We start from the raw sequence: 12,904 nt of genomic DNA on the forward strand, positions 1-12,904 counted from the left end.
TAATTCCAGGTTCCAGATGAAGAATAAAGCTCAATAGCTTGCTAGTAAACATATCGGAGCTTTATTGCTCCACTGAACAGGCCAAACTGTCCTTCCAGTCCTGACTTTGTTCTTTTACTAACTGTGTTAAGTTCAGGTTTGAATTCACTGTAACACTAAATGAAAAAGCACAAGGAAACTTTGAACAGCTAACTAGTAATTGAGCTACATATTGAATGAGGAAGTAAGAGGCATGTGTGAGCTCTACTGCTTTGCGGCATCCCATGGGAGCTTTGTGCTGAGCAACTTCATTGGCGTATTTTAACACCAAGCCACTCTAAATTTCTTTTATAGATGAATTTGGGATCCTTTAAGTGAATGAAAAAAAAAACAAATTAAGGCAAAAAATTAGTCCTGACTTACAGCCTTCTTCCTGTCTCTGCTTTTCTCACTGCTTCATTGTGTTCTGATTGAACAGTCTGGCTCCTGCATGCTCACAACGCTGTGACTTCCCAGGAAACTGTCTTACACTGCCTGTAAATCCACTGTGACAAGATATATCAAGAGACTGAGTTGGCTGTACTGCTGGATGATTTTGCTAGGTCAAGCATCTCGGACAGAAAGATCAAAAGTCCATCCTAAGCCACTGTACTAGCACATAGAAGGGGGTGGGTGGTGTAAGCGGTGGCGTAGGAGGGAATTTCTGGCTTTACAGGTAGTTTTCTGTAAACTGAAAGGGTAAAAAACTGAAAAAAGCCGGGTAGACTGGAGGCAATCTGCTGTGACTGTCCTCTGTGAGGCGGTCATGAAATCATGACTCAGAACAAGCATTTCAATCTTTAAATGCTTTTTACAAAGTATCGTGCTAAAAGGTATTTATGTATGTTTGGTTTAAAACTCTTGATACAATCATAGTTCAGTGTTTACATATGTTTTGAATTACACTGCATGACCCAGAAAAGAAGCACAAAATTCTCCAGTGTACTGGACGAAATAGAGAACTTTCTGCAGAAAGCTGTAGTTGTGATGTCCAACATAAGCGATGGTTTTCATTATTCCAATTAAATTACTTTGTAGCAAGAATCCGCCTCTTGCCTACCTACCCTAAACCTATTTTGGTGGTGCTAAGACCCTACTAATCTCTAACCTGCTCTTTCTTTTTCTTACTTTACCCTCTGATACGTAAATAACAGTATGGTTCACAAGTAGGCAATACTGGCAAGTTTGTGTTCTACAGTTATTAATGTTTGGTTAGATCAATATATACCCATTATAAACATAATTTCAAAATGTAGAACACCATATTTTTTGTTCAGAGTATATCTTTATTCTCTTCTTTAACAGCAAGTATCTTTTTGGTTTATTCTTTGTATTTTTGATTGAATAAACAAAAGTCAAGTGCCTTTAATAGCCCATTATGGGGTGCCTTCAATAGCACATCCATAGATGGGCTTAATTTTTAGCTTTCTAAAAAATGTTTTCTTAAAAAAACATTTTCTGTTGGCTTTTTTTATTTTGATGAAAAGGGTTCAAACTACAAATCATTGTTAAATTGTAAGGAAACTTCAAGGCCTTAGAAGTTTAGTACTCAAAATGCTGGTTCCTGAGTTACCATATGGTCCAATAAAAAACTCTCAAAAGCTTCTTCCTCAGCTTGCAGCACACTCCTTTAGACTAGTTATATACCCATTATATGACTGCATGTACACATCCCCAAAATGTGATTCTGCATGTATTTGCAGGTCCATCCTGCACAGTGGTTACAATTCACATAGCTGAATTCATGAATTGTTTTAATGCAAGTTTTAAGTACCTTGTTTGGATAGACAGTGAGAACGCACCCTCTTTGTAGTGGGATCCAAGAGTGCACCAAGAGTGGATAATGGTATGCAGCAACAATATGCCGTTCCCCAAATTATAAACAAGGTCTCTTAAAACTGAGAGATTGAAATATTGCAAAATTTGGAAAAGTAATTATTTTTTCAATAACTCAAATCCTATGTTTTCAGATTTCTGGAGCTGCTGCTCTCTGAAAAAGAAAAGAAAAGGCAGCATGCATTTTCATGCTCAGTGGCATGCTCGGGGTCTGAGCCCCCTGCCAGCTCAGCGGGGAGGCAGGTGTGTCTCTGATCATGGCAGACTGCGACTGCCTGCCAGGCTGTCACCCACCTGGGCACTAAAGAGGTAAAGGGAGAGTGCAGAGCACTCTGGCAGTGAAGCCTGCAAGCAGCAGGTTATATGATATGTTTTGGCAAGTCACATCTGCCCTAGGGTCAAAAGGGTGGGCCAGAAATGGTGTCACCAGAGCTGGTCTTTCTCCTTGCATTTTCACTATGTACAGGGCAAAGGCAAATCTTTCTCTCTAAATAGATGACTGTCTAAAACGTGAACCCAAATGGATCAAAACTGAAGGTAATGTTTGAATAAATACCCTCAGTCTGGAAACAGAGCATTGTAATTACAAAGCTTTTGATTTATCACTGTGGTCATGGCAGAAATGGAAAGAACTTCCACCAAAGACATAGAACATGACTAAGATAAAATTACAGAGATATTTTTGTCTGCATGTGTGTATATGTGCATCTGTATTTCTCCACATTCTGAAGCATTCTGAAACAGTATGACATGGAGTCACAGAGCTTTCCTGAGCATCTGTGCTAAATGAACACTGTAAAAGAGGTTTCCCTAGCAACGCAAACCATATGTAATAGCTTAAAATAGCTTTTCTCCAACTCCTAGGCTTTCTTAGTGGTTTGCTCACAATTTCCATTTAAATCGAGGTATATTTGCCCAGTTCAAAAAGGTTCTTGATTTTCTCAACTTCTGTTAAAATGAGCAAGCTTTGAAAATGCTCATTTCTTGCCAGAATGCCTTCCTGCCTCTTGACTTCTAATTTATCAGGTAAACTGAAGCATAGCAAATGGTGACGGTCACTGTCCACTTTATCAAATGTATTCCCTTTACATTTGCTGTTTAAAACATTTTATTAGAAGTATATTGGTGGTATCTACTGTTAATTGTAACAGAAGACTTCTAGTTAAAGTAGCAGACTTTGATTTTTGTGATATTATTGCCATGAGAAGATAATCTGTGCAACCATATAGTATAACACATCAATGATAAAGTACATGCTTTCCACTTTGCATTTTAGTAGCAGTTTGTAGGCAAATTATGGAGCTTGAAAACACTGATCAGTTCTTAGTGTGTCCCTAGGAAAATAGGTATCAAATGCTATCTTTAACATGAGCAAACTGTGATACCAAGAGGCTAAGTGATTTCTCTGAGTTTATATAAGAAGCAAGCAACAAATCTGAGGCAGAACCCATGGATATTGATTTTCAGATCCTAATGCAACTAGTCATTAAGTCATACGTTTAAAAAGTTAGAAGCTGGCTGAGAGCGCTTGAATTTGATTAAATCAAATGTTAATATACAGGTAAGTTATCTAGATTCTTTGGTTTTGCTATGTATGTTTTGAAAATCTTTGGAGAAGAAAGAACCAGCTATCAGACTTTGCTTTCTTTTCCAATAAATATGTTTGTTTAGCCTAAATGGGTGTTAGTTGAGAAATCACTGAAGAAAACATTTAATCATGTACTTTTCATGTGCTGTTTCATTTCTAAATAAGGCAGCCTGGTGTAACGGTAGAACACAGCAGGAGAAGACAGTACCAATTCCCTGACAAAATGTTTTTAAACTGTAGTATTTAGGTACCATATCATATATTTCAACCACAAATGAAGTAAAGGCTGCAAGGTAGGATGTTTCTTTAGATACTTCTAGTTACCCTTCTTATAACCTGTGAGCAGCAGACAGACTTTTAGTGAAATACCCTGGCAGTTACTAAAATGAAGTAAAGATGTTTTATGCTAATAATTATTGGATGGGCAGAATTGTTGGAAAGAGCTAGGCTCTAAGGTCTTGTTCTATATATTTTAATTAGCTTTGAATTGAGTTTTGACTATTAAGCATTTGCTTGGAAAAGGAGGGAAGGCGGTGAACTGGGAGATTTGTTGTTAGAGCTGTGTGGGATCTTCTTGTGCCAGTGTATCTGACAATAGAGTCACTGAGGTAGAGTATGATTTCACAGAAGAGGAAACTTTTTTATAGCTTTGTTTCAGGGATTTTTTTTTTTAAGTTTATTTACTATACTTACCCGACAGTACTTCAGCTTCATTTTTTTATTCATTTAGCCTGCATACCTACAGGTATGCCATACACAAGCCATATTCTTTATCTTATCTTATTCTCTAAATATAGTATCTTTATTTTATTCTAGCAGAATGAAAGGAGCTAAATGAAACTGGTATATATTGGGCTAACTTATCTGTCTGACTATAACAAACAAATCCCTTTATTTCTTTAAATGTGAAAGATTTTAGTAAAATACCTCAATACAGTATTTCAAATAGTTCGAAGTAAACAATTCAGCCACAAAACAACGGTGAAAATAAATTGTTCATTTCTTTCAGAATGCTGTCTATCTGTAACTTTCAAATCAAGCAAACTATCTCCCCCTTTTCCAAGAATGCTTCAACAACCATACGATTTCCTGTTGATTTTACAATTGCATATGCTCAGTACATCTGTAAAAACTGCTCTGCATTGGTCACATGTGTTTAATCATCTTCTTAACTTTTTCTGGAGACATTAAGAAGTGATTTTAAGAACAGTGATAACTCTCTAAAAAGTAATTTAACAGCTGTCTTTGCTGAGAACAAGCTGTATGGAGTAGAAATGAGAAGATAATTGAATCATAAAGAAATTGTTTTGAAATGAATAGAATTGTCCTAGTTTCTTAAATGTTTCTTACTGTTAAATGGTATTTTTTCCTTGCCTGTAATAATTCATCTTTAAAAGCTAATGTCACTAATTATCTCATGTGCTACACGTGCCTTTGTTCAGTTGGTAAGTAAAACTAAAGCAATCTCTGGCACTAGCAGATGCAGCATCTCAGTGATGCCAACGGGGTGTTCATCAACCACCATTGCCTAGAATATCACCCTCGCTCCCCTGCTGCAAACTGCTCTTCCACTGCGCTAAAGCATTGAAAGGCCACATGATGCTGTTCAAGCATCACTTCTGAGAGGAGATCAGCTACAGTATCTTAAATAACCCATTTCAAATGTCTCCGGTTTCAAATTCATATTTTGACCTTTAGTTAAAGGTCATCTTTAGAAGACAATTAGTTTTTGCTTGTCCCTGAGGAAGCAATGAAGCGTTTTGGTTATCCATAGCAGACTGGCATAAAATCATCTTTTTAAAATACACTGCTGAAGTATATATTAAACTGCTCTAAGTATTAAAGAAACTGCAAAATTCTCCACAACATAATCACTTTTCCTAGCTCTCATTTCTTGCCGAATTCTGCAGTGCAAAAGTAATATAATTATAATTTCTAAGCACTTAGGAATAAAAGAGAAGACTAACAGCAAGAATTTTTCAAGAATAACATCTCAAAATAAACTGAAGTCCTTCATTAATAGGTTGTAATAGGCATTATGGAGAACAGAAAGGAAATGGTTGTCATTTATATCTTGGACTTGAGAATATTGTTTGACATTGTCTCATATCAGATAGTACTAAGTTCAACCTGAAGTACTGTTTGGAGTAAACCATTATGGAATGGGTGCGAAACTGGTTTGAAATCATACTTTCAAAGTAATTGTCAATGGTTCACTGATAAATAGGAAGCTAAATCAAACTGGGTTCCTAAGGAACTTTCCACTGAAGTTCCCCTGTGTCTTTTCATAAATCTTCTAAATTTCTTGGAGGGAGAAGGAAATAAAGAGAAAGCTTTGAGAAGAACTTTATTACAATTGAAGATCATGCCAAACTGAGAAGAGTTGTAAGTATATTGCAGCATAGGATCAGAGTTTAATATTAAATCAGTAAATCAGAGACATTAAATAGGATCAGAACTGAATATTAACTCAGCAAATTGGAGACATTATGTGATAAACATAAGATGGAATTTGTTTGTGCAAAGTGCTATATTTAGGAAGAAACAACTGCAAAACGTACAGATGGTTAGGGAACAGGTCTTTGGTACAGGGTCAGGAGTTTCACATGAATCACAAGCCAGGCATGAGTAATAGCACCACGTTGTTGACAAAAAAAACACTGAGCAGGATATTCAAACACATTTTTACTCAAAATGACATGTAAGTAATCCTGCTCTCTACACTAGAATTGTCAGGCTTTAACCAGAACACATCCAGATCTGACAATACAGACAGACATGCTGGAGAAAGTCAGGAGAGCAATGAAAATGATCATAGTTGTCTAGTGTAGGGCTTCTGAAAAAAAGATTTCAAGAACTGCAGCTCTTTAGACTTAGAACAATTTTCAAACATTTAAACGAATTAAAGAAGAATAGTGTGGGAATAAGAAGAATAAGAGGAACAATATGCTATCTATATCTATGGGGGAAAGATGAAGGAAATAATGAGCTTCAGTTGTACTATGGATAACCAAGGAAACACCATATAGTTGATCCAACTTTGTCATAGAAGGATTGACATGCCGTCTGACTAGATGTCCGGTATTCTTTATTACGTTTGCAAACCTTTTATTTGTTAAAGTTAAGATTTTTGAAAGCTTTTTATCAAAATGTTGGAAGTTCAGGGGAAATAAAATTGGAGCAGTTATATTTTTATTTAAAAATAAAGGTTGCTGCTGTGTAAAATTTCTAAAATTTGCCTTAGGAATCAGAGATGGTGTACAAAATGGAATTCTTACTCATGAGGGGAAAATAGTGTCATGATGTACTACTACTCTGAATGCAGTGCTTTGTTATCATCTCTGCAAAGGATACATTGTAGTCCTTCCATTTACTAGGCATTGTCATTCATTATCAGCCATTCTCATGAATCAGTGGTAGGACTCTGCTTCGTTGAGTACCCAGGACTGTACTCTTAATGCAAAAAACCCTCTCAGTCTGGTCTGACCAGTGGTTTCATGGAATAATTCATATGTTCCATTTTCACCAGGAAAATTAGTGCCTGTTTTCTTTTCTGGAAATGATCTTTTGTATTGAAAAATTAAGCAGACATCATTTCAGTGAGTATCTGTTACTAACTTTAGAGGACATGATGAATGTGCAGTATAATGGCTCTCCCCAAAAAAGTGCTCAGCAGAAGGAAACACGACAGCATGTGTCCTTGATCTGTGCCGCATTAGCTAACCAAAAAAATGGCATCATATGTGCAAGAAATTGGGGTCAGGCACTGCATGCTGATTTATTCATTTCCACCTGTTCAGTGTCTTCTGGGATACTGCAACAATTAAAGGGGTATTTTTTCCTTGTGGTACCTTTATTTCACACTGGAATGTGAGCCAATGCTGTTATCTGCTACTGGAAATAAAAACAGAACTCCAGGGAAAACCCTCATATAGGGGATAATATCCAAAATAGTCATGTATATATATATGTGTGTGTATATGTGTATGTCAGAGACAGTAAGGGAAATTGGTCTGTTAGTTATTTCCATATGGCTGATAAAAAAAAAGAAAAAAAAAAAAAAAGACAATTAGATGAGTTTTCTTGTCTTAAGAAGAACTATCAAAATAAATGAACATCATAAATAGTCACTACAGAAAATGCATTGCCTCAGTTAAGAGGATATTCCTCCCAAATATCTGTTTCCATGTACATTAGTCCAACTACTTGGATTATGGCATCAAAAGATTCTATTAAAATTAATTAGAAGTGTATTTTGTCTCATATGGGAGATTAGAAAGCATGTATCTTTAGCAAAACTAGGGTTTGTCAACCAAACTAGAGTTTGTCAGCAATTTTTGAGCCACGTAATTAAAAAAATGCGTAAGAGAAAAATGATGAATGGATACTGCATTCATTATTGAAATCTAAGTGCCTTTGGGCAACTAGGAAGAGAGGTACACTCATACTTTACCAGCACACGTGGTCTTCAACAGTATACTTATAGAATCATAATGTATCTCCTAGCAAGCATGCATAAATTGATGTGGCAATATAGCATAACTTTAATAAATATTAGGCATAGTGCTCATATTGAAAGGTCAATACAGTCATGCCTGTGAGTCCAAACTTTATCAAGGGAAGTAATCAAGGTAATTCAGTATCATGGATTCTTCTTATTAGGAGATACTAGTGCTTTTTCAGTTCGTGCGTGCACAAGTGTGTGCTCATGTGTTGCGCACAAGAGCAAAGTTTTTGCCAACTGTCAGACAAGAACTAGCAATGAAATCCTGTGAGTTTTTGTTGATGTGTCTGGACCACTGCCAGATCACTTTCTTTGAAAGAAATGGAACTGCTTCAAGGTATCCCTGACTGAGGAGCCTGAACCTCAAAAGATTCCAGACAGTTAGAGAAGATCAGAGATGATCATCAACTAGCCAAAGTACACAAAATTCTGCAGTCATGCCTTCTGAACCAGAAGTAATTCGCAGTTTATTTACCATGCATTCTTTCAGAGCTCACTTAAGCTCCTAGTCACTTTAAGGCAAACCTAAAATCTGTGAAGGATTTTGCTCTTCATTTGCATGGCCATACTCTGTGGGTTTAGCTTTCCAACTATCTCAGCAATAGCATAATATTTTCTAGTGGGAAATACAGCATACAAATAAACAAAATAACTTGGTGTCTATTCAGGTTTTAGCTAGTTTCTCTGTTTTTCACCTGTGAAAAGGTCCCAATCCTCATTCAAGGAGTAGATTGGTGGGAATCGGACTAGGTCAATGAAATGTGTATCGTCCACTGTTCAGCTCTTTTCAAAACTATAGATGCAACTTCCGTAAGGATCGTATAACAGGTCAAGGCCTGTCATTTTAGATGCTTCTAGAAGACTGTTTGATACCTGTTGAGTATGTTCCCTTAGCCACACTGCGTAAGATTCCCCCGGCACACTGGGAGGCTTTACTTAACCTTGTGCCAATAAGCAATGTATTTATCTGTTATGCATCTTGCATTTATTGGTTGGTCACATCTTAACTGGCTACTGTTGCTACAAAACGTATGAGTTTTGGTCACTTAAGCCCTCATTTACTTTGTCATTTGTCATGGGATATCATGTAGGAACAAGCCTGTAGGTCAGAAGGGTTTCTTTAGGTCTTGCACTAATTAATTTGGGTACAGGAGTACCAAAAAAGACTGAAGAAAGCAGAAACAAGTGTACCGATGATAGTATATTCAAAATGGAACTGTTGTCTGGAACTTTTTTACCTTCCCTCCTCAATAAACAAGCCTTATTTCATCAAACCCCAGGGTGCTATGTCTGTATCACTGAAAGCGGTAAGTCCTGAAGTTTCTAGAGAAAGACATCTCAAGTTTTTCTGAAGAAATTGAGAATATCATTTTCATGTTTCCAAAGCTTTTTTGTAGAAGCACTAAGCTGCTAGTAGAAGTTGCTTTCATAGTCTGCTCAAGATTGAGGTATTGGCTTGATTTTCTACCCTTTTCTACTATTTTCAGTGTCCAAGTGACATGTGGCAGTGTCCTGCTAAAAATGGGACTTCTACAGGCAGAGGTAAACTTGCTGGATTAGAGACAACCACTCTGAAAACACGATTCCTTTTGTGGAATAAAAGGCAAATTTCTTTGAGATTGTCTTTGGTGCCCTCAGGTATGGACGTGAAAGGGCATATGGCTGCAGTAATTGTACAGTTCACTACGCAGTGGCTTTAGTAGTGTAAGAAGATGCACTCGGGATCCTGCAAATGCCTTATTTTTCAGATGTGTTAATTAGGAGCAGATCCCATTGATTACAATTGATTGTGACTATTTGGAATTTCTAAAGAAACAGGAGGCCCAAAATAATTTAAAAGGGTGATTTCAAAGGTATAAGATGAGGCATTGTTCTGAAGAGGTGAAAGTATATCCAGCAACTAGATGCAGATAGATACAGATAGAATGCTGCTTCTCTTTATTTCTTCTTCTCAGTATTTCCTTTCTACCCAATCAATTAGCATATTAATTCGTGTGTGGCCTGTGCTGGATACTGTAGGGGAAGAGAACAGTGATTTATGCAATGATTTCTGTTGGTACATATTTAAGAAATTGGAGCTAGTTAAGCTGTCTCTAATGATGTATCTTATTTTCTTGAAATAAAATGTTAATTATAGAGAAACTCATAGTCATGAATCACTTTCTAAACTATTTGTTACAACTTCAGCCTTTTAAGGTGTATGTAAGATAGGTTTTAACCTACAACATGCATAAAAGCCTTTTACTGATAACTTTACAGCAAATACACTTATTTGAGTATAACAATACTTTATAAGATATATACATTCCCAAAACTTTTTTAAAAGCTGCAAATTTAAACAGGTCAAGGGAAGAACTTAAATTTGAATGAATATGAAGGCACAAAACTTCATGAGGTCTTAGCAGAAGGTTTATATATAGCTGGAGAAAATGTCACATCTTATTTTAAAAGACAGTGGCTTATTACCTTCCAAAATGAATTGATTATGCTTTTTTTACCTTCTTCGTCACCTGATACAGAATCTTATTTTAATTATTCAGTGTTCCTTATTTTTCTTCAAATTAAATTGACTTTCTTTCTAAGGTGTGCCTAAAATTACTTTTTTTTTCTCCTGGAAATTTGTACTGTCATTCGAAACTCGTAGGAGTATGCTTCTTACACATTGCAAACTAGTACACTAGTAAACATACAGAACTACCATATTCCTACCTCACTGATTTTATTCTGTAATGATTTTATGAAGTAAATATTGACTACTAGTACTGTTTTCCAAATGACATTTTGGAATGCATTTTTTTTCTATTTAATCTGCAGATGTTCCCTACACCAGATGTACAACTTGAAAAATAATAGCTGCTAAAAATACACAAACTGTCAGCTTTGTTTTTACTGAGAGAAACTATAGCTTCAAGTCAGATAGATTTGTATTTAAATACAGTGTAAGAAATCTAAATTATTCCCAAAGATTGATGGCAATCTCACCAAATGGTGCAAATAATCACATTATAAATGCATAATTTGAGTCCAAAGTGGGGTAAAGGTGGGGTAAAGTTGTTGCTGTATAAGCTAATATTACTGACATCGACTGAAAAAAAAATCATAAAAAAATAAAAGGCATGCTTAATCAAGTAACTAGTATTAATATTTTCTTCTCTGTATTAACATCTTAAAAATAGCTCTTCCTTTGTGCTTACACCTTTAAGGTCTCATAGCTGTAATGTTTTTTCACCTGACCTTGTAGAAAGTATTTGCCTCTTAGTATACTAAACAAGCTGTGAAAGTAATATGATTTCATATAAACCTTTAGAAAAAGCAAGTAATGTTGCTTCCTTTCCACTTAGTTGAAGGTTAATTTTACTTGTCAAGAAGGCAGTAAAAAAAAAAGCAGTGAGAAATTTGACAGACCGATGGCAACCACACAGACTGTGCACCTCCAGCAGTTCCCATTTGTCAAAGTTACACCCATTGATAAAGTCAGAATGAGGACAATATTGCAGAAAGCTCATTTTTACTCTGCACTTAAACATAATAAATCAAGACCAAAAAAAAAAAAAAAAAAAGCTGTCAACTGTAATAGAGAAAATTTGACAAACTGGCAGATTTTATTTTTATGGAATAGTTATGAAATGATGTATCTTAAGCAAAGTTCAAAATTTCATGACAATGTTCCTGTTCATTTTTTTTGATGTGAATGTGTTCCTATTCATTTGAGTGTGGGTGTGCACATATATAAAGTGAGACTAATGCAGTAAGGAACTCTGGTTAAAAACAAAGACAGTTTTAGGGAATAACTTGGATAGAAGTATGGCTTTCTAAGTGCAGACTTTAAAACTCCTACCTCTCCGCAGATTCATCTGAATTTTCTTCTGTGATCATCTGCAACTCCTGTGTGGTTTTACTTGAATCTTCTTTGACACAGTTTTCCTCTGTGCTTGTTTTGGCAATATCCTCATTTGAGCGAAGCTGTTCTATGAGGTTTTGTTGATGCCAGGTTTGAATAGAGCGGTGGTGCGCTGGGGTTGGACCTGGCACGGGTGCCAGTATATTGTGGTGGACAGGACTGCTGTTTTTCTTCAGCCCATTTCTGTCCCGAGAGTGGTTCTTCAACCTGTTCTGAACCGGTGTCCCTCTGTGCTCATATCCTTCCTGCTGATGGCAGCCCCCCGTGCCTGTGGAGCCTTGCGAGGGGTGACTGAACCACCTCCAGCGGAGCCTCAGGATCTGCTTCACATCAAACTCTTTCTTTCCAGATACTGACATTTTTTTCAGGAAAGGGAAAAAAAAAAAAAAAAAAAAAGACAAAAGCCTATTCTTTTAGAAAGGAAATGGTTTCTTTGTTATCTCTTGTGTTTCAACTCCTCTTCTTAAGAAAAAACAACAAAAGAACAAATACCGGTAGCTCTCTCCCTCTCTCTTCTGATTAATATACTGCAAGCTCTTCAAGCCGATGCTAAGCTGCTGCTAACTGTATAGGTGGGAATCCATACTGACAGGATGATGAGGTCAGACCTTAAACAAGTAAATCAGCTTAGCACAGGAAAGCAGCAACCATAACACTACCCAGCTGCTAGGCTTACACACTCACAGCACTATAGCACAGCTCTCTAATATATAACCTAGCCTCACATGATCCTAAGGGATCCTGAGCTGCAACTTAAGATGCAGGAAAGCATATACAAATAAAGTGACAAGACTTTCTATCTCACGAGGTTTTCCATCAAGCCTGCTAATAAGCAATGCTGCATTTCACAGAAGATTTATGGAGAATTCTTTTTATAGTCGTCTTATGCAGATTTTTGGTAACGGTTCGCTGTGAAACTATCCTGCAGTTCATGTGTTTCCTTAAGGGGTTTGCATTTGTTTATCTTGCTGTGTAAAATTCCTACAAATGGCCTCAGTGTGGTAGCACTTACCTAAAGGAAAGAGGCAGCGTTTGAATACATTGTGCGGAGCTGTAT

At 36.5% G+C, this 12,904-nt stretch overlaps 1 protein-coding gene across 1 annotated transcript in view; it reads right to left on the reverse strand.

Annotated features, from left to right (window-relative positions):
• The window catches only part of KLHL4 (kelch like family member 4), a 43,432-nt gene extending 31,226 nt beyond the window's left edge, over positions 1-12,206 (reverse strand). Inside the window, exon 1 of the mRNA XM_009488358.2 lies at positions 11,785-12,206. Within this exon, the coding sequence (XP_009486633.2) occupies positions 11,785-12,206 (422 nt within the window). The remainder of the gene's footprint in view (positions 1-11,784) is intronic.
• Positions 12,207-12,904: the final 698 nt, after the last annotated feature.

This window comes from Pelecanus crispus, chromosome 13 (assembly GCF_030463565.1).
Source record: "Pelecanus crispus isolate bPelCri1 chromosome 13, bPelCri1.pri, whole genome shotgun sequence".
NCBI lineage: Eukaryota > Metazoa > Chordata > Aves > Pelecaniformes > Pelecanidae > Pelecanus > Pelecanus crispus.